Consider the following 21674-nt stretch of genomic DNA (forward strand, 5'->3'; position numbering starts at 1 on the left):
TTCAAGCAGTGAATAGTTACACTGTGGAACTTACTTCCCCAGGATGCAGTGGGGAAAAGAGGATTGGACAAATTCATGGAGGAGAAGTCTATCCCTGCCTGCTAGCCATGACAGCTGTGTTAACCATCCATGGGTCCTTTACCTTTTACCTTTTCGCCTCGACAGTCAGAGGCGGTATGTCTCTGAATGCCAAAAAGTAGAGACATCACCTTGCCAACAAAGGTCCGTATAGTAAAAGCTATGTTTTTCCCAGTAGTGATGTATGGAAGTGAAAGCTGGACCATAAAGAAGGCTGATCGCCGAAGAATTGATGCTTTTGAATTATGGTGCTGGAGGAGACTCTTGAGAGTCCCATGGACTGCAAGAAGATCAAATCTATCCATTCTTAAGGAAATCAGCCCTGAGTGCTCACTGGAAGGACAGATCCTGAAGCTGAGGCTCCAAGACTTTGGCCACCTCATGAGAAGAGAAGACTCCCTGGAAAAGACCCTGATGCTGGGAAAGATGGAGGGCACAAGGAGAAGGGGACGACAGAGGACGAGATGGTTGGACAGTGTTCTCGAAGCTACCAGCATGAGTTTGACCAAACTGCGGGAGGCAGTGGAAGACAGGAGTGCCTGGTGTGCTCTGGTCCATGGGGTGACGAAGAGTCAGACATGACTAAACGACTAAACAAGAACAACAGGAGGGAAGAGTGCTCTGGCAATTTTTGATGTTCACATTCAAATGAATTAATGCGACCTTAATCCAATTACCTGCCCACCCCCTCCGTTGTTAAATGCACAGGTCTGACACACACCAATGTGAAAAGCCTCAGTCACTAGTGGCAAACGCAGTTCTGCTTGCTTTAAAAAGTTCTGCTTAAGTATTATATTCTGGGCAGCTTCCAACATGAGGACAACTCAGGAGACAGGGCACTCCTCAGTAAAGCCACTATTAATAGCCCAAGTGTCAATTTTCAGCAACTCGCTAACAAATCTAACGAACGGAGGGAAATAAAAACCTTCCAACTTAAAAGCTTATTGAGGATGAGAGTCCTAATTAGTTATATAATGTTCTCCTGGCAAGCAGAAGGAAAGAAGGTGCATTATGGGCCTCTTAAAAGTACGTACATCAGGAGCAGTGCATTTTTAAGCAGTGGATAGGAAAAGGGATTTCGATTGTCTTCATTCTGAGCATTTGAGCAACAGTTCAGAGCAAGGGCAACTCATCTATAGGAAGGACAGGGCATCCGATCTAGATAAGACTATGCTCCAACTTTCCTATCCTATCTGATACCTCGTGCCACAATTTCTGTGTTACCCCAACGGTTAACAACCATCATTGTCTGCACTACTGTGATCTGTTTCCTTCTGACCTCAGTGTTTGCAGTCCTCCCTAGCCATGTCTAGGGATTGCCAACATGGCACCCATGGGTGAATGGCTGCCCAAAAAGATCTTCCCTTGTGCCCAAAGGGCTCCCCCTGGCTAAAATTAGACTTGAGGAAGCATTCTTTTGCAGCCAATATCCTAGAAGTTGCAGTGCATGACTGGTTACAAGGGTGTTGCCCATTACAATTTTTGCAGTTGCTCCAAATGCCTGTTTGTCACAAAGAGTGCCGGTCAGTAAATCACACATTTCAAAGTTGGAGTTAACTCTGTATTAGCAAAAACACGACCTCCTCTTCGCTGAGCGTCAGGCCTAAGGAGCACAGCTGAGATTGAAAGTCCCCACCTCTCCACAATCGTCTAAGTATCCTCCTCTCCAGGGTTTCCCCCAAGCAATAGGAGACGACGCCTGTGTGCAGCTGATCTCTCCCCCACCCTTTTCACGCCTCTCCTGGTTCTGAGAGGCTGGAGGTAGAGCTTGTAGCAGCAGGAGGGGGAGACATCTGTGACCCTTCCCCAGTCTGACTCATCTCTGCCTCTTGGCCTCCCACCTCCCCTGCTTCAGCTTCTGCCTCTGATTCTGGACTGCTCTCTGCCACAGATTCTCCCTGCTCACTAAACCCTGTTGCCCCTTCAGCTTCCGACACCTTCTCTTCCCAGTCTTCTCCCTCTTACTATTCATCATTGTCGCACCACCATTTCCTTGGCTCTGAGCCTTCTTCCTTTGGATGTTCCCCAGCTGGTTCCTCCCACCATTCCTCTGGGTCCAGCCAGTCCATGACTCTATTGAACCCCCCCAAAATTGGCGACCCCTGGTCTGTTATGCCTTCTGCTTAGGAGAACACTTCACACATCCAATAAAGCAGATTGGAGCCCACAAAAATCTGACGCTGGAATAAAGACCTTAAGGTACTCTTATTTTTGCCACAACAGGCTGACCCAGTGCCCTGCCCTGGAAACTATCCCTGATTGATTGATTGATTGATTGATTGATTGATTGATTGATTATAAGAATTTTATTTCTATAGCACTCTCAGCATGCACAGTGTTTCACAATGTAGAAGGAGGCAAGTGTCTGCCCCGAGCCTCTTACAATCTAAAATTTGACATGTCGGCAACCGCAGGAAGAAGGAAACGGAGATAGGATTAACAGGGAAATTAGATGCAATTGTTTTAGTCACACTAGCTTTCGCTTCTCTAAACACTAAGCTGCAGCAGAGCACTGAAATTAAGGAGCAATGCCAAGAGCTTCACAAATAAATGGTTTGGGGGCAGGAGAAGGAGGGAGGATCGTGGATCATTCAGGTGTTCTGGGAGGAAATCAAAGAATCGCCAACCCCCTGCATTGCAGGAAACTCAGCTAAAGCATCTGTGGCAGGTGTCCATCCAACCTCCCATTTAGGAGGAGGTAAGATGGGGTATGGAGGAATTAAAGAAGCTTTTAATGAGGGTGAAAGAGGAGAGTGCAAAATATGGTTTGAAGTTCAACATCAAAAAAACCAAGATCATGGCCACTGGGCCCATCACCTCCTGGCAAATAGAAGGGGAAGAAATGGAGGCAGTGAGAGATTTTACTTTCTTGGGCTCCATGATCACTGCAGATGGTGACAGCAGTCACGAAATTAAAAGACGCCTGCTTCTTGGGAGAAAAGCAATGACAAACCTAGACAGCATCTTAAAAAGCAGAGACATCACCTTGCCAACAAAGGTCCGTATAGTTAAAGCTATGGTTTTCCCAGTAGTGATGTATGGAAGTGAGAGCTGGACCATAAAGAAGACTGATCGCCAAAGAATTGATGCTTTTGAATTCTGGTGTTGGAGGAGACTCTTGAGAGTCCCACAGACTGCAAGAAGATCCAGCCTATCCATTCTGAAGGAAATCAGCCCTGAGTGCTCACTGGAAGGACAGATCCTGAAGCTGAGGCTCCACTACTTTGGCCACCTCATGAGGAGAGAAGACTCCCTGGAAAAGTCCCTGATGTTGGGAAAGATGGAGGGCACAAGGAGAAGGGGATGACAGAGGACGAGATGGTTGGACAGTGTTCTCGAAGCTACCAGCATGAGTTTGACCAAACTGCGGGAGGCAGTGGAAGACAGGAGTGCCTGGCGTGCTCTGGTCCATGGGGTCACGAAGAGTCGGACACAACTAAACGACTAAACAACAACAAGATGGGGTATGCCATTTGTGTACAACAGTGGTGGAGAACCCTTTTGGTCCAGTGGGCCAGATCTTTGTCTCCCCCACCTTCTGGTCAGCTTTTGCAGGGTGGGTGGGACCAACACCCCTCAACCAGCCGGCATCATGATGACATCAGGCAACTGCTAGGTTGGCAGCCCCCCCCCCCCACCTGTCAAAGGTGACTCATGAGAGTGGCACACCCCTCACAGGAAATGCACTGGTGAAGCAGCACCCAGAACGATTGAACCCCTGCCTCAAACACCCGGTGATGGCACCCAGGGGTATCAGCTGATAGACAGGTGGACATAGTTTAAGGGAAATGGCCTATCATGATTTGTTTGCTTTCTTGTTTTTTCTGTTGGATCTTCAAGGTGCAATTTAACCAGTTTAGCACCACGTTAAAATTCCACCGCAAAGAGGGACAATGAGTCACTGCACACAACGGCTATCTTACCGTGATTTCGTTTTATTATTATTATCATTATTAAGAACACAGATTGATTTGCAGATCATATGAGACCAGGTACAGTCATTGAAACAGGCACTGAGCAAGAGAAAGAATTCAAAAGGGCTTTGTTTGTAACTAACTGCAGTCAGGGACCTATTATTTCCTCCCAGTTGCAGACCAGATTCCACCCCACAATTTAAACAGGGAAAACAGCAGTGTTTAATAAATAATGCAGGGTGGTTTTTTTAAAGGAACGGTAAGGCAGTTCTGGGTTTGGGAAAACTCCAAACCCAGAGGAAAACCCGTTCTACTTGGGCAAAGCTGAATGCACAAGAATGTATGCTGGTGCTGACTTGGAGAATAGCGTATGAGAAGGTCTGTAGAGTTATTGCCTTAGTTCCTATCCCATGGAGCTGCCTTTATTGGGGAAGGGCTGTGGCTTAGGGGCAGAGCATCTGCTTTGTGTGCATAAGGCCCGGATTCGAATCCTGCAACTTCCCAGGCTGGAAAATACCCTCTGCCTGAAACCAAGTCAAACCAGTTTTTTCTCAAACTTGGGCCTCCGGCTGTTGTAAGACTACAGATCCCATCATCCCTGACTGCTGGTCCTGCTAACTAGGGAGGATGGGAGTTGTAGTCCACCAAGAGCCAGAGACCCAAGTTTGAGGAAACCTGCAATAAGTAGACAATACTGAGCTCAATGGTCCGATTCAGTATAAGGCAGCTGCCAATCTTCCTGTATGTGCTGGTGACGGTTTCTAAAGCCTCAACTACGTGGCTATATGAAATCTCTAAATAAGGGCCAATGGGGGGAGGGAAGAGAAATTTCAGAGCCAAGCAACTACATTCCACCCTGATTCGCAGCGCCACCATTGCCCTACTGCCGGTTTTCGCCAGCAGCAGGATTGAGCCCTCGGAAGGTTGCGCTTCAGCCGTTGTGCCAAGGGCTCAGGCGGTCTCGCATTCCGTGGTTTCGGTGAGGCACATGCCGCAGTCACACCGAATGGCCTTGAGGTACGTGTAGAATGGGCTGACATTGGCCGCACAGTTTGGCAGCTTCACCGTCTCCAGCTTGGTCTCGTTGTAAGTGCAGACGCGGTGGTGAGCTTCGATGTAAGGGGGTTTCAGCACAGGTTTCTGGCCACAAGGGAGGCAGAGAGGGAGAGGGAGAGGAGGAGGAGAGAGGGAGAGAGGAGATGTTAGCCTAAGCATGGCTGTATGGACACACGCAACTGTCTTTGGAGCAAGCTTGTTTTCTCCTGCTCCAGAGGGTAGGGCCAAAACTAATGGCTTCAGGTTACACAAAAGGAGATTCCGAATAATAATAATAATAATAATAATAATAATAATAATAATTGTTAGAATTTTATTATTACAGTCACAGGCCAGTTCCGGGTCACTTACAATATCAGGGAAATCATAAAACACAACAGGAATACATTGAATTGCAATTGGGTATAACAGAGACAATTCAGATATAGCAGAAGTTTAAAAAATGTATTAAATCTTGATCACTAAAATATAACCTAAAATTATCATTTAAAACCTTGAGCATTTTGGTAGTACAGCTTGTTCCCTAAGTTTTATGGCAGTTGCACAGAATTTGGCCACCATTAGCGTAATCTCTAGAACCTTGTCCTCTACCAGGAGTTTTCTAATTATTTATTAATTGTTGTTGTTGTTGTTGTTGTTGTTAATACCCCGCATATATGGCTGGGTTTCCCCAGCCACTCTGGGCTGCTCCCAACAGAATAATAAAAACACGCTAAAACTCAAACATTAAAAACTTCCCTAAACAGGGTTGCTTTCACATGTCTTCTAAAAGTCAGGTAGTTGTTTATTTCCTTGACATCCGACAAGAGGGCGTTCCACAGGGCAGGCGCCACCACCGAGAAGGCCCTCTGCCTGGTTCCCTGTAACCTCGCTTCTCGCAGTGAGGGAACTGCCAGAAGGCCCTCAGAGCTGGACCTCAGTGTCCGGCCTGAGCATGAGGAAGAACTTTCTGATGGTAAGAGCCATGCCACAGTGAAACGGACTCCTGTGTTTTGATTCTATAAACGTTTAATTGTTCTAAATTGTTTTTGCTCTGAATTTTTTTAGTTGTTCCTATATTATCTGTATGCCACCTTGAATCACTGTCAGGGAAAGAAGCAGGGTAGAAATAAATTACATAATAGTCATAGTTTCTGAAGGGCTGTCATGGAAGATGGAGCAAGATTGTTTTCTGCTGCTCTGGAGGGTAGGACCCGAACCAGCGGCTTCAACTTACAGGAAAGGAGATTCCGACTAAACATCAGGAAGAACTTTCTGACAGAGTCAGAGCTGTTGGACAGTGGAACGGTCTGCCTCAGGAGGTTGTGGCCTCTCCTTGCTTGGAGGTTTCAAAGCAGAGACTGGATGGCCATCTGTCATGGATGCTTTAGTTGGGATTCCTGCATTGTCAGAGATTGGACCCTCAAGGTCCCTTCCAACTCTACAGTTCTATGAGTCTATGAAATAAGTTTGTCCTCAGCATTCACCAAAACCTGCATATAGTGAAGGTGTCAGATATGCTAGACTGGTGACTGGGAGCGTCCACCGAGATCACATAACACCGGTCTTGAAAGGCCTACATTGGCTCCCAGTACGTTTCCGAGCACAATTCAAAGTGTTGGTACTGACCTTTAAAGCCCTAAACAGCCTCAGTCCAGTATATCTGAAGGAGAGTCTCCACCCCCATCGTTCTAGCCGGACACTGAGGTCCAGCGCCAAGGGCCTTCTGGCGGTTCCCTCGCTGAGAGACGCCAAGTTACAGGGAACCAGGCAGAGGGCCTTCTCGGTAGTGGCACCCACCCTGTGGAAAACCCTCCCACCAGATGTCAAAGAGAACAACAACTACCAGACTTTTAGAAGACATCTGAAAGCAGCGCTGTTTAGGGAAGCTTTTAATGTTTGATGCATTACTGTATTTTAATATTTTGTTGGAAGCCGCCCAAAGTGGCTGGGAAAGCCCAGCCAGATGGGCAGGGTATGAATAATAAATTATTATTATATGTTGAGAGAGAGTTTCACAACTTAGTGGCTGCCACAGGAGATGTCCTCTCCTGGGCTACAGCCACCCTCAGCTTCTGAGGGCGGTGGAACATGTAAGAGGGCCTCCTCTGTCAGTCTTAACACCCAGGAAGATCTGTAGAGAAGGAGGTGATCTTTCAGGAACTTGGGACTTGTGGGCTTTCCAGATCATAGCCAGTCCTTTGAATTTCCTCAGTGAGAAAAGTGAGAATGAAAGCATTTATTTCTCCATCACAAGATTTTATACACAAACACACACACGTGGGGAATCAGGCTCAGAGCTCCTGGTGTGTGAAATGAAAAGGAGTCTAAAATTAGTCAAAATCTTGTTCTGCTTAATGTGCATGGACTTGCTTGTCCTGTTTTGTCACACCCACTCACAAACACCTAACAGCACAATTACCACAACTCTGAGGCAACCAAAATTAGAAGCAAACATATTACTGGGATGTGGAATAAAAGGCATCCCCTGTGAGTCAGGGGCTCTATTTTAATCCCCGAGGAATTTTCTGTCGGTGGAGCAATAAAGGACAGTTCCCCCTTAAGTGCTTAAGCTGTAAGGAGCTTTCGAAATTATATAATGAGAGCATTAAGTAATTGCTTGAGAATATATTTTGCCATGCAACTACTAAGGCGTTCTTAAGAAGAAAGAGGTGGAAACCTGCCGTGTGGAATTTTTAAACAAGTGGCTCTCATTTGAGATGCTGCCCCACTGCAAATATGCAATATTCGGTGATGTCAGCTATTTGTCTGTCAGAACAAGCCATTAGAAACCTCTGGAAAGTTACAAAGTAAGGATGGCAGACAAATTCTGTTCAGTTCACATTTAATGGTAAACCAACCAAATCGGCACTTTCCAGAATAATATGTGAACCAAATCACAGCCCTCTCTCAAAATTCTCGACCCTCCAATTTTTTCAGTTCAGTTCTACAGCCAAGTAATATGTGCAAAATTGCACACACTGTGGTAAAGTGTGCATGAAAAATTGCATATATTCATGAAAATTAACTCAAAAAATGTGTACGTTAAGCAAAAATGCATATCAAAATGTGTATGTGAAAAGAAATTGGCACTAAAATGCTGGTGGATTTTAATGAGTACCTTTAAAATGTTTGTTTGTTTGTTTGTTTTATTAAATTCATATACTGCCCTCCATCCGAAGATCACAGGGAGGTTCGCAGCATAAAAATACAAAATGGAAACACAAACTACATAATAAAACAAAAGCAAAAGCAAAGCAACCAATAACGATGTGGAAATATGGAGAAGATTGGAAAAATAAGAAACTGAGGAATACTGAAATGGACCGATTTGCCCAGGCCAAATTACAAGTATCGTGTCCATGTGTCCTTTATTACAGAGGATAGTCCCCTGTTTGAAGGAATGTCCAGACCAAGTCCAGATTAAAGATAAAGAACCCTCAAAAGAGAGAGTGTATCATGGAAGGCCACTGTTATTTTGAGGAGCTTTTAAGTGGGGAACAACAAGGCTCCTTATGGCATTTATGGTGCCTCCCCTTTCATCCCCTAACTCTAGTGCAGGAGGAAGGTCTGTGGTTCAGTGGTACAGCATCTGCACACAGAAGATGCCAACTTTGATCCTCAACATCTCTAGGTAGGGCTGGGAAAGAGCCCTTATTGAAACCCCTTGGGAGCCCCTGCCACTCACCTCCCAAGTCTGACAACGGCCCCAGCAGGAGTCTGTCGTAATTCGCATCGCCTTGCAGCCAGGCTTCTTGGCCAGGAAAGTGAACTCACGCACGGCACAACCAGTGAATGTTTGAAGGTTGATGCTGGGGGGCTTGGGGGCACCAGCCCAGCTGGCCAGGATGAAGAGAAGCAGTGAGCCTTGGACCACGGATGGGAGCTTCATTCTGTGAGGGAAACCGCAAAGACGGGGACTTGTTAAAGAAGCTCGCTTGGGGCATGTTCTGCATCAGAACCAGGCCTTCCCGATGTCTTTGAACTCCAATTCCCATAATCCACAGCCAGTATGGCCAACAGTTGAGGATGATGGGTATTGTAGGCCAACAACATCTGGAAGACCCACCCCATCCTTCTTCTGCATAATCAAGATCCCACCTTGAGGTCCTTAGACCAAGTTACTTCAACCACACCTTATTGCTGATATCTTGGACCTCCGTCTCATTACAATGACCTCTTTCTGATGTCTTGTTTTTTGTGAACAGTTTTGGCAGTGCTGAAAAACAGCTCCTCATCTGGGTGATTGTTTTTGGGCAGCCAGCAAGAAAGATCACTTACACATTTATATGGTCTTCCATCACCCTCATTTGCCCTCAGTGCTATCAATAGATGACAATATCAAACTGCCCTGGGGATTATTTGAAGGCTGGAGGAGAAATAGCTGAAGTAAATAAACAATACACAAATCGTGCGGCCAAGTCTGGCTATAATTGGCTATGCTTTTATTCACTGATATCTGAGAATAACATCATGTTATATCATCCCATCCATGTCCACTACATGGGATCATTCATGTGCCATGTTCAAGAAGGTGGAAGGTGGAATTTGGAAAATCAATAAAAATTAATTGGCAAATAGGTGGAAGGTGGAAGGGGACAGGGGAGGCACCACCCTAAAATGATGTTGAAGGGTCAGGACATCAACTATGTAAAAAAAATAAAAGTTGAGAATTTTCACTACTTGAAAAGCCTTTGTTCTGCTGGAAATGATTGTTTCAATCCCCAGACAGGAATTATTAAACATTTGGTGCCCCCTCCCATTTTTATATCCCTTTCAGTTTTGCATTTCAAAAAATGTTTCCAGTGTGGGGAAATTCAACATCTCTCTGGCTGCATGTCTGAGGCTGAAAATCTTCTAGCCAGTTTCTACCTGAACTCAGATAGGGGCTATCTTTAGCATATGCGCCGCCGGGGTGCAAAGATCCTCCCAGCGCCCCCAAATTTAGTTTAGTTCCCAAATTAACTTTTATTATGCTTATGTCAGACACCATGCTTACACCTTATCTCTTGTTTACAAAAGAAGGGAGGAAAAAGAAATGTGTTTCTCGCTTAGCGTTCATCGTAAAATGAATAAAAAATGCAGCTCGCAGAATTCATAGTGTGTGCTCTAGGCACGCTTTTGCGGAAATGGAAAACTAAAATCGTGTCGTGCTGAAATGCATGTGTAGTAGAGTCCTAATTTTTTTAACAATTTCTCTAAATGAATTTGACCTGTAAGTGATGAAATTAAAATGTGCCATTGTGAATTATAAGCGTCACCGCTAGCATTGCGCGTCTTTGGTAAATGAGCACACAAAGTCAAAAGTCCTTTCGTGAAACAGTAGGTATAAAGGACCCCTGACCATTAGGTCCAGTCATGGCCGACTCTGGGGTTGCAGCGCTCATCTCGCTTTATTGGCCAAGTGAGCTGGCATACAGCTTCCGGGTCATGTGGCCAGCATGACTAAGCCGCTTCTGGCGAACCAGAGCAGTGCATGGAAACGCCGTTTACCTTCCCGCCAGAGCAGTACCTATTTATCTACTTGCACTTGGACGTGCTTCTGAACTGCTAGGTTGGCAGGAGCTGGGACCGAGCAACGGGAGCTCACCCCGTCGTGGGGATTCGAACCACTAACCTTCTGATCAGCAAGCCCTAGTCTCTGTGATTTAACCCACAGTGCCACCTTGGTAAATGAGTGCACAAAGTCGAAAGTCCTTTCGTGAAACATTAGGTATACATTTCAGTAATACCTAGGTATGTATGTATTTTGTTTTTCTAGCTTGATCAAAATTAGATAGTTAAGAGCTTAGGCGGCTTCAGCGGTGGGTGCCTGGCACCCCCCAGAATTCGGCACCCGGGTGCCCCGCACCCTTTGCACCCCCCGGTAAAGATGGCCCTGAACTCAGTGGGACTTGCTTTTGAGATTGCATGTATAGAGCTGTTCTGTTAGGCTTAGAAGAAATTCATACTAGTTTTACACCAGTTTTATCCTCAGTGCTTCCCCAACCCCCAAATGAATCCTGGGAACTGTAGTCTGGTGATATGAGAATTCTGTATCAGAGATCCATAACCCTTGTGTCAAAGAACTACACTTCCCAAGATTCTCAAGGAAGAGAGAAAGCCTGTTTATTTTAGGACAAAGCACAGAATTACCTGTAGGGAAACACAAGATTTAGTTTTCCATACTGGGGCAGGGGAAGGACTTGCCTAAAACAGAAGTCTTGACAAAATACAAAACCTAGTGTTGGAGCAGGAGATTTCTCTTCCAGAGCAGTAAAGTACAGGCTTATTAGCAGCCATTACTAAGTTGTTAATGATGCTCATTTTATCCTTGTAACAACCCAGAAATGGAAGGAGGGAGGGGCAGTGGGTGGGTTTACAGGTAGTGATAGTTAAAGCTATGGTTTTCTCAGTAGTGATGTATGGAAGTGAGAGCTGGACCATAAAGAAGGCTGATCGCCGAAGAATTGATGCTTTTGAATTCTGGTGCTGGAGGAGACTCTTGAGAGTCCCATGGACTGCAAGAAGATCAAACCTCTCCATTCTGCAAGAAATCAGCCCTGAGTGCTCACTGGAAGGACAGATCCTGAAGCTGAGGCTCCAATACTTTGGCCACCTCGTGAGAAGAGAAGACTCCCTGGAAAAGACCCTGATGTTGGGAAAGATGGAGGGCACAAGGAGAAGGGGACGACGGAGGACGAGATGGCTGGACAGTGTTCTCGAAGCTACGAACATGAGTCTGACGAAACTGCGGGAGGCAGTGGAAGACAGGAGGGCCTGGCGTGCGCTGGTCCATGGGGTCACGAAGAGGCGGACACGACTAAATAACAACAACAAAGGCCTTGGTAAGGCCTTGAGCTCAGGTCTCCCCATTCCAAGTCCAAAACTCTAAGCCAGCAGTAGCCTTCAGGGTTCCCATATTTAAAAAAATAGAAACACCTAACACCCTGGAAGTTGCTGAGCTTTTTTTTTTTTTTAGACAAACTCCAAGGATCCCTAAGATCCAGGACAAAGAACCTCCTCTCCGAAATTCCCCTTTGAAATTCTGGAAATGTCCAGTAAATTCTGGACGTATGGCAGCTCTAGTTATAGTTTTATTATTAAAGATGCTCACTTTCCATATACGTTTATTTTTATATGAATCCAGACAATATGGAAGTCCTAGAAGGACATTGTTGCTTTGGGAAAGGGAAATCTGTCTGTGGGTTATTGGTTGATTTTGCTCCTGTTTGGTGTACTAGTGAAGCTGGAAGATGATAGATAGATAGATAGATAGATAGATAGATAGATAGATAGATAGATGATAGATAGATAGATGATAGATAGATAGATAGATAGATAGATAGATAGATAGAGAACATGTGGCCTTTCAGAAGTTTTATTGGTCTACAAATCCCATCATCCCCTGCAAGGATGGCTAATGAACAGAGATGATGGAAGTTGTAGTCCAACAAAACTTCTGGAAGGCCACATGTTATCTTTCTATCTATCTATCTTTCTATCTATCTATCTATCTATCTATCTATCTATCTATCATCTATCATCTATCATCTTCCAGCTTCCAGCTTCTCCATCGCTGATATAAATATCTACCTATCCATCTATGTATCTACCTGTGATGGGGAACCTGTGGCCCTCCAGATATTGCTGAACAACAATTCCCTTCATCCTTGATTATTGGTCATCCTGGTGATGGGAGTTATAGTTCAACATCATCTTGAGGGATCCAGGTTCCCCATTCCTGTTTCAATTTTTTTCCTGGTGCCCAGCTGGGACCATTTTCCAAATACGAAAGCCGGACCATTTTTCTCAAATCTCTTTAAAAGAAATAGACCCATTTCAATGAACCTTTCTGTGGCCGTCAATAGCCTTTGTTCGCTGTTACCTCCTGGTTGCCTCTAGACCAGCTGCAAACAGTGACCTGCACCTTGCCAAAAGACAACAGACTCTCTTACCTAGATTGAGAAATGCCCCTCGCTTCTCCAGCTGCGGTTCTGCAAGGCGGTCGCTTGCCAAAGGACGGGAGACGGCCTCCTCCTCTGTCAGTGTCAGCTCTTGCCAGAGCTCCTTGCCAGCTGCTACTAGGCTGCTTAATTGCTCAAATTTATAGAAAAGGCTGTGTCAGTCAAACCACAATGGAGGCAGATCCTTACTTGAACACGCAGCGGCATCAAAGGCGATGGGTTAGAAAAAGGAGCCTCTCGTTCCCAGAGCTAAGTTCAGGGATATTGTGTGGTTTCCCCCCCCCCCCTTAACATCACCTGAGTGGAACAAAAGGGAGCATCTTGGTGGGGCTGCAGGATCGTGGCAAGGAAAAAATGAGCAGGCCACTGGATCTCACCCCCGCCCTCCTTCGTGGCACTTTCCACCCCCTTGGCATTCAGAATGGTGCAAAGTCAGACTCCCAGGTATCCGTTATCCCAGGGAAAGCAAGAGCTGAGCCAAACACACAATAAGGAAAGGATCCGCCAACAAAACCTTGAGTTAAATTTCACTGCCTTAGCTCCTTTGTTGTGTGAGTATGGAGGGTGGGGGGGTGGCCCGCACATTTCCTAATTCCGTGCAGTGATTATTGCAAGGTGTGCGTAACCATGTAAACTTTGCAAGTCGCTAAGGAGTCAGCTGGCCCTTGGTTTTCTGTAAGCATGAACACTGCAGGTGTAAAAAAAAAGGAAAAGAAGCGAAAGTAAGAAAAAAGTGCTGTATTTGGGGAAGTCTGCTTGCAATAAATGTGCATATTAGGCAAAATTGCACACCAAACCGTGAATATTCCGTGTGTGTGTGAGAGAGAGAGAGAGAGAGAGAGAGAGAGAGAACTACTGATGAAATTCTCATGAGGAATTTCATAGGAACCTAGGAAGTTGCCTTCTATTGAGGCAGACCCTTTGTCCATCTAGCTCCATACTGTATGCGCTGACTGGCAGCTGCTGCCCAGCATTTCAGGCAGGGGGCATTCACAGGGCCACCTGGAGATTCCATGGAATACTGAACTTGCAAAGCAGGTGCTCTGCCAATATAATAATTATAATAATAATTTATTATTTATACCCTGCCCATCTGGCTGAGTCTCCCCAGCCACTCTGGGCGGCTCCCAATCAAATGTTAAAAACAGTACAGCATTAAATATTAAAAACTTCCCTAAACAGGGCTGCCTTGAGATGCCTTTTAAAGATAGGATAGCTGCTTATTTCCTTCACATCTGAAGGGAGGGTGTTCCACAGGGTGGGCGCCACTACCGAGAAGGCCCTCTGTCTGATTCCCTGTAACCTCACTTCTTGCAATGAGGGAATCGCCAGAAGGCCCTCGGCGCTGGATCTCAGTGTCCGGGCTGAACGATGGGGGTGGAGACACTCCTTCAGGTATACAGGACCAAGGCCATTTAGGGCTTTAAAGATCAGCACCAACACTTTGAATTGTGCTCGGAAACGTACTGGGAGCCAATGAGCAATGGCCCTTCTCAATAACTCAGAGAAAGGGCATTTAAGAGAGAGAGAGAGAGAGAGAGAGAGAGAGAGAGAGAGAGAGAGAGAGAGAGCGCTGGTGTGGAAATGTGGCTAACTCAAGACACCTCCAGACTTGATTATTGTAACTCATTCTACATGGGGCTGCCTTTGAACCGGACTCAGAAACTCCAGCGGGTGCAGAATGCCGTGGTAAGACTCCTTACGGGGTCCTCGCCGCGGGATCACATTCACCCGGTGCTATACCAGCTGCACTGGCTCCCAGTGGAGTACAGGATCAGGTTCAAGGTGCTTGTTTTAACCTTTAAAGCCCTATACGGCCTAGGACCCTTGTACCTACGAGACCTCCTCTCCTGGTATGTCCCACGGAGGACCTTATGGTCTTTGAACAAAAACATCTTGGAGATCCCAGGCCACAGGGAGGTTAGGCTGGCCTCAACCAAAGCCAGGGCTTTTTTGGCTGTGGCCCCGATCTGGTGGAACGCTCTGTCACAAGAGACTAGGGCCCTGCGGGACTTGACATCTTTCCACAGGGCCTGCAAGACAGAGCTGTTCCACCAGGCCTTTGGCCAAGGCACAGTCTGACCCCCTCCTTTGGTAATCCTCACAGAACTCTAGCCCAATGGTTGCCATTAATTTGATTCTGAATTGATTTTAGAATGAATTGATTTTAGAATGTATTTCAATTAATTGATTGTGATTTTATGTAAACTGTGTTACTTTTACTGTTGTTAGCCGCTCTGAGCCCGGCTTCAGCTGGGGAGGGTGGGATATAAATAAAAATTTATTATTATTATTATTATTAGGCTGGGAAAACTATAAGTTAAGGAAAAACCAAAATTGGCCAGTTCATCCTTCTCTACCCAGTTCCCTAAGAGCCTCTATGACAAGGTAAAAGGCAATATGAAATGTAAGTTCTACTTGTTTTTCCTGTATAGTCAATCAGGCGTCGTCTGTTGTGTCCTGCAGGCTTATATAGTTCAGAAAAGGGTCACGCAAGACAACCAGATCAATGTCTACCAAAATGTAAGAAGTCAAGGGGGAAGTCCCCTGTTTCCATCCATTCACATAAACTGTGGAAAAAGTTTTTTTTTTGTTTTTTTTGCACACATGCATGCACACAGAAACACCTTGAATTGATTCTCTCACCCCATACATTTTTTCAAAAGTCGCTGTTTATAAACGTTGCCCTGGCAACGGTGATGCTGAATGGCAGCCGTGTTGCCTGTGAGACATGACACATCTCTCCAAACACCAGCTTGCCCTCCTGCCAGACGCTCATCTCGCTGTTGATGGCCACCCAGCCAGACAACCCATCACTGCCGCAACCACCTCACTCCTTGCACCACTTGGGTGGTTGACCAGCACCGACAGGATTAACCCTGAAGTTATAAACCGAATGGTCCCTGCTGTTACATTTCCTGCAGATTCAAAATTACACCATCAGTCAGAAAGCTATCTATTCCAACCTCTGGTCCAAACTCTGATGGTGAAGAGACCATCTGAAATTGTTTAACTAGTCCAGTGGTTTGTCATGGAATTCTACTCAATATTGATCCAGAGCAGATTCCAACGTATACTTAGCAGGGTAAAAACTTAAATACGTTGCAGGATTCCCCCAAAATAGACCCTGTTTAGGGAAGCTTTTAATGTTTATTGTTTAATGTTTAATAGACTATTGTATTTTAATATTCTGTTGGAAGCCACCCAGAGTGGCTGGGGAAACCCAGCCAGATGGGTGGGGTATAAATAATAAATTATTATTATTATTATTATTATTATTATTATTATCATCATCATCATCATCATCATATTTCATCCAGCAGAGCTTTACTGCCACTGAAGACAAATGAGCATAATGGTCACAAATCCAATACATTCAGGATTGGCACTGTCCATAAGAAATCCAGTTGCAGACGACTTAACTAAAACTTAAAATAGCTTATAAGAAGTCTAAAACCTAACACTAAGCATGCTATGTACAGAACACCACACCAGAAGGAAAAGAGATAGAAAGAGAAAAGTGAAAACCCGGCTCCTTCTGGCCTTACTTTTATGGTTGGCATGACTTTGACAGAAAAGAGAAAAGAGAACCAGTTTAAGCCAGCTCTACTCAACTTCTCTGAAGGAATAACCCAAACATCATGAACCTTCTGCTTGTTTCTTTCACACAGAAAAGCTTCCAGAACCCTCTTGAATTAATTAGAATAGGAAAGATCTCTACACATTAGATCAATACTTTCTGCACTAAGAAACGCAAATGGACATGGTGTTCATCTCGTGTGCCCTGGGGTGCCTTGAATGGTGGTCAGGGATGCCATGGGTAACACTGGCCTCAGTCCCTCTTTCTTTCTCTGATGCCCTCTTGCGTCTCTGACTCCCAAAAGCTTGCACAGCTGTTTGTTGCAGCAGCCCTGGCTATATGCTCCACAGGCAAATGGTACCTCTGGTCAGGGGGTGCTGGTTGCCAGGAGCCGAGGCGGCCTCAGAGTAAGCAAGCAAGCAAGGAAGCCCAGCCAGCCAGTCCGCCAACCCTTGTTATTGGGAATGGATGGACAAGTCCCAGGCCCCTGCTGGTTCCCTCACTGCGAGAAGTGAGGTTCCAGGGAACCAGGCAGAGGGCCTTCTTGGTGGTGGCGCCCACCCTGTGGAACGCCCTCCCGCCAGATATCAAGGAAATAAACAACTATCTGACTTTTAGAAGATATCTGAAGGCAACCCTGTTTAGGGAAATTTTTAATGTTTGATGTTTTATCATGTTTTTAATATTCTGTTGTGAGCCGCTCAGAGTAGCTGGGGAAACCCAGCCAGATGGGCAGGGTATAAATAATAAATTTGTTGTTGTTGTTGTTGTTGTTTAGTCGTTAAGTCGTGTCCAACTTTTCATGACCCCATGGACCAGAACACACCAGGCACTCCTGTCTTCCACTGCCTCCCACAGTTTGGTCAAACTCATGCTGGTAGCTTCGAGAACACTGTCCAACCATATCGTCCTCTGTCGTCCCCTTCTCCTTGTGTCCTCCATCTTTCCCAACATCAGGGTCTTTTCCAGGTAGTCTTCTCTTCTCACGAGGTGGCCAAAGTATTGGAGCCTCAGCCTCAGGATTTGTCCTTCCAGTGAGCACTCAGGGCTGATTTCCTTCAGAATGGAGAGGTTTGATCTTCTTGCAGTCCATGGGACTCTCATGAATCTCCTCCAGCACCATAATTCAAAAGCATCAATTCTTTGGCGATCAGCCTTCTTTATGGTCCAGCTCTCGCTTCCATACATCACTACTGGGAAAACCATAGCTTTAACTATACGGACCTAATTATTATTATTAATCAGTGGTGTTCTGTTTTCAAAGTCTCGTTCCCACCTGCAAATTCTCATGGATCCTTTACTGACCCTAGTGCTATTAAACTTGTCCTTAAATTATGTTCGGTCTGATTGGGTTGACGATGCCCACCCTCATTAGGGGCTTAACCCTAGCCTTGCCCAGACATCACTCAGATTTATGCATGAAAGCAGAAAGTATGAGTTCTTCATCCAGCAGCGAGGGCCAGGGCAGGCAACTTTGGTCATAGTGCCACATATGAATCTACTTCTGCATAAATCAGGAGTGATCCATGCCAGTAATCTGGGAATTTACTGCCATTTCTATGGATCGGGACCGTCTCATCTTTTAAATATGGAGAAGCACACACCCATCTTACTTTCTTTGAGAAACTCCTATATTCCACCTTGCTTTCCATTTCTTGTGGAAAGGCTCGTATGACAATGAAACGGTCTGAATCCCATAATCCCTTCCCTCTGGCTCAGAGACTGAAGTCGAAGCTTTACAACCATAGAGACTCTATATCTTATGTCATCGTTGGGTGGTTTGATTTTCCTATTGTTCCTGACCAGAAGGCTGGAAAAGAAAACCTCATTCTGACATGCTACTACATCCTTTAAAAAAAATAAAATTAAAAAAAAAATGTTTCCAAGATTGCAAACTTTATTTATCACCAAGGCAATCAAAAAAAGCTTTTGGGGAGGGATGGGGAGCTGCCTGCCTCCCTGCCTGCTTGCTCCAAGAGGAGAGAGAGTTGCAAGAAGTCAGAGTGTTTCCCTTAGCCTAAAATGCATGCAAAGAATGTGCTCGTGAACAAAGCACAAGGTATAGTTGGGAGTGAAACCAATTCAACATCTGTGAAATTAACGCTGGTCACCTGTTCAAAGAAATCTCAATAGTTTCATCCAATGGGTTTTAGGTGCTTAAATCTGCCTAAAAATTGCATACAGCTAAAACAATAATTTTGACCTAAGGGAGTGGGAAGAAGAAGCATTTGTTGTTGTTTAGTCGTTTAGTCGTGTCTGACTCCTCGTGACCCCACGGACCAGAGCACGCCAGGCACTCCTGTCTTCCACTGCCTCCCGCAGTTTGGTCAAACTCATGCTGGTAGCTTCGAGAACACTGTCCAACCATCTCGTCCTCTGTCGTTCCCTTCTCCTTGTGCCCTCCATCTTTCCCAACATCAGGGTCTTTTCCAGGGAGTCTTCTCTTCTCGTGAGGTGGCCAAAGTATTGGAGCCTCAGCTTCAGGATCTGTCCTTCCAGTGAGCACTCAGGGCTGATTTCCTTAAGAATGGATACGTTTGATCTTCTTGCAGTCCATGGGACTCTCAAGAGTCTCCTCCAGCACCATAATTCAAAAGCATCCATTCTTTGACGACCAGCCTTCTTTATGGTCCAGCTTTCACTTCCATACATCACTACTGAGAAAAGCATAGCTTTTACTATACGGACCTTTGTTGGCAAGGTGATGTCTCTGCTTTTTAAGATGCTGTCTAGGTTTGTCATTGCTTGGGACTTATAGAATCATCGAATTGTAGAGTTGGAAGTAACCATAAAGGTTGACAAGTTCAACTTCCTGCAGTGCAGGAATCACAGCTAAAGATGACCACAGATGCAGCGGTGTCCGAAGTTTTTCAAAGAGGGCCAGATTTGATGAATGGAAGGGCCGTGAGGGCCGGCCAAAGGGCCGACCATAGTTCTTGTGCTTAATTTAGGATCGAAGCTGTTGAGCTTTGGGGGGGGGGTTAAGTTGTTGAGCTTTTTTTTAGGGTTGTAGAGGGTTTTTTAGGATTTTACCCCAGGAAATAAACTGCCACAGGGGCAGGCCTCCGAAACAGACTTTGGACATGCCTGACAGATGACCATCCAACCTCTCTTTAAAAGCCTGAAATGCAGGAGAGCCCATTACCTTCTAAGGTGGTCTGTTCCACTGTTGAACAGCTCTTACCTTAGAATCATAGAATCATAGAATCATAGAGTTGGAAGAGACCACAAGGGCCATCGAGTCCAACCCCCTGCCATGCAGGAAACACCATCAGAGCACTCCTGACATATGGTTGTCAAGCCTCTGCTTAAAGACCTCCAAAGAAGGAGACTCCACCACACTCCTTGGCAGCAAATTCCACTGTCGAACAGCTCTTACTGTCAGGAAGTTCTTCCTAATGTTTAGGTGGAATCTTCTTTCTTGTAGTTTGGATCCATTGCTCCGTGTCCGCTTCTCTGGAGCAGCAGAAAACAACCTTTCTCCCTCCTCTATGTGACATCCTTTTATATATTTGAACATGGCTATCATATCACCCCTTAACCTCCTCTTCTCCAGGCTAATCATGCCCAGCTCCCTTAGCCGTTCCTCATAAGGCATCGTTTCCAGGCCTTTGACCATTTTGGTTGCCCTCCTCTGGACACGTTCCAGTTTGTCAGTGTCCTTCTTGAACTGTGGTGCCCAGAACTGGACACAGTACTCCAGGTGAGGTCTGACCAGAGCAGAATACAGTGGCACTATTACTTCCCTTGATCTAGATGCTATACTCCTATTGATGCAGCCCAGAATTGCATTGGCTTTTTTAGCTGCCGCGTCACACTGTTGGCTCATGTCAAGTTTGTGGTCAACCAAGACTCCTAGATCCTTTTCACATGTACTGCTCTCAAGCCAGGTGTCCCCCATCTTGTATTTGTGCCTCTCATTTTTTTTGCCCAAGTGCAATACTTTACATTTCTCCCTGTTAAAATTCATCTTGTTTGTTTTGGCCCAGTTCTCTAATCTGTCAAGGTCGTTTTGAAGTGTCATCCTGTCCTCTGGGGTGTTAGCCACCTTCAGAAAGTTCTTCTTGGTGTTTAGTCGGACTCTCCTTTCTTGTAACTTGGAGTCATTGGTTCGAGTCCTACCCTCCAGAGCAGGAGAAAACAAGCTTGTTCCCTCTTCCATGGGGCAGCCCTTGAGATATTTGAAGAGGGCTATTGTATCTCCTCTAAGTCTCCTCATTTCCAGGCTAAACATACCCAGCTCCTTCAACCGTTCCTCATAAGGCTTGGTTTCCAGACCCTTGATCATCTTGGTTGCCCTTCTCTGCACACCTTCCAGTGTCTCAATGTCCATCTTCTTTTAAATAGATGCTTACATTTTTAAAACATGTCTGGGAGGATTGGACCAGAAGATGTTGGGTTGGCTTCTATCTCTGAGGTTTCCAAGGTTTCAGAGAGGGAGTCTTTTCCAGCCCTGCCTGCAGGCGTCAGGAATCGAACCCATGACCCTCTGCATGCAAAGCATCCCCCCTACCTCTGAGCTGCAACTCATCTCCAACCAATTACAAGCAGCATAAGAATTCCAAGGCAAGGATGCCCAATTCATAACATGGATTTCATGAGCCCTGCTACCTGCTGAAAGAACAGCTCAATTGGGCTCTCCTGTCCCTGAACAGTTCCCTGCCCCCACCTGGTCATGATAAAAAGTACTATTTAACTTTAAAGATTTGATGACGGGGTCTACTGCTTTCCTCTTCCCTCCATAGTCCTGTTACCCTTTATGTTGCATATTTATTTTTTAGGGTTGTCTGCCTGTAGGCAGGGACTGTCTTGTTTCAATGGATTGCACATAAGCTGGTTTGAGAGACTTTTCGGCGGAGGAGTGGGGTAAAAAGGTAAATGCATCAGTGCATACATGCATAAAGGTAAAGAGACCCCTGACCATTAGGTCCAGTTGTGGCCGACTCTGGGGTTGCGGTGCTCATCTCGCTTTACTGGCCAAGGGAGCCGGTGTACATCTTCCGGGTCATGTGGCCAGCATGACTAAGCCGCTTCTGGCGAACCAGAGCAGCGCACGGAAACGCCGTTTACCTTCCCGTCAGAGCGGTACCTATTTATCTACTTGCACTTTGACGTGCTTTC

At 45.6% G+C, this 21674-nt stretch overlaps 1 protein-coding gene across 1 annotated transcript; it reads right to left on the reverse strand.

Annotated features, from left to right (window-relative positions):
- Positions 1-4051: 4051 nt before the first annotated feature.
- GPHB5 (glycoprotein hormone subunit beta 5) lies at positions 4052-13761 on the reverse strand. The gene is made up of 3 exons (XM_080993278.1): positions 12965-13761; positions 8716-8920; positions 4052-5132 (listed from the first exon to the last, which is right to left on the reverse strand). Exons 2-3 carry the CDS (start codon positions 8917-8919, stop codon positions 4944-4946), a joined length of 393 nt encoding a protein of 130 aa, XP_080849404.1. The 5' UTR covers position 8920; positions 12965-13761; the 3' UTR covers positions 4052-4943.
- Positions 13762-21674: the final 7913 nt, after the last annotated feature.

Source organism: Podarcis pityusensis (genome assembly GCF_964106645.2).
Source record: "Podarcis pityusensis genome assembly, chromosome: 1".
In the NCBI taxonomy this organism is placed as follows: domain Eukaryota; kingdom Metazoa; phylum Chordata; class Lepidosauria; order Squamata; family Lacertidae; genus Podarcis; species Podarcis pityusensis.

Coding starts and splice junctions, on each gene's coding strand:
- GPHB5 (XM_080993278.1), bottom strand. CDS start 8,919: ATGAAGCTCCCATCCGTGGTCCAAGGCTCACTGCTTCTCTTCATCCTG. Junction 5,133..8,715: donor GCCGTTGTCAGACTTGGGAG/GTGAGTGGCAGG, acceptor CCTTGTGGCCAG/AAACCTGTGCTGAAACCCCC.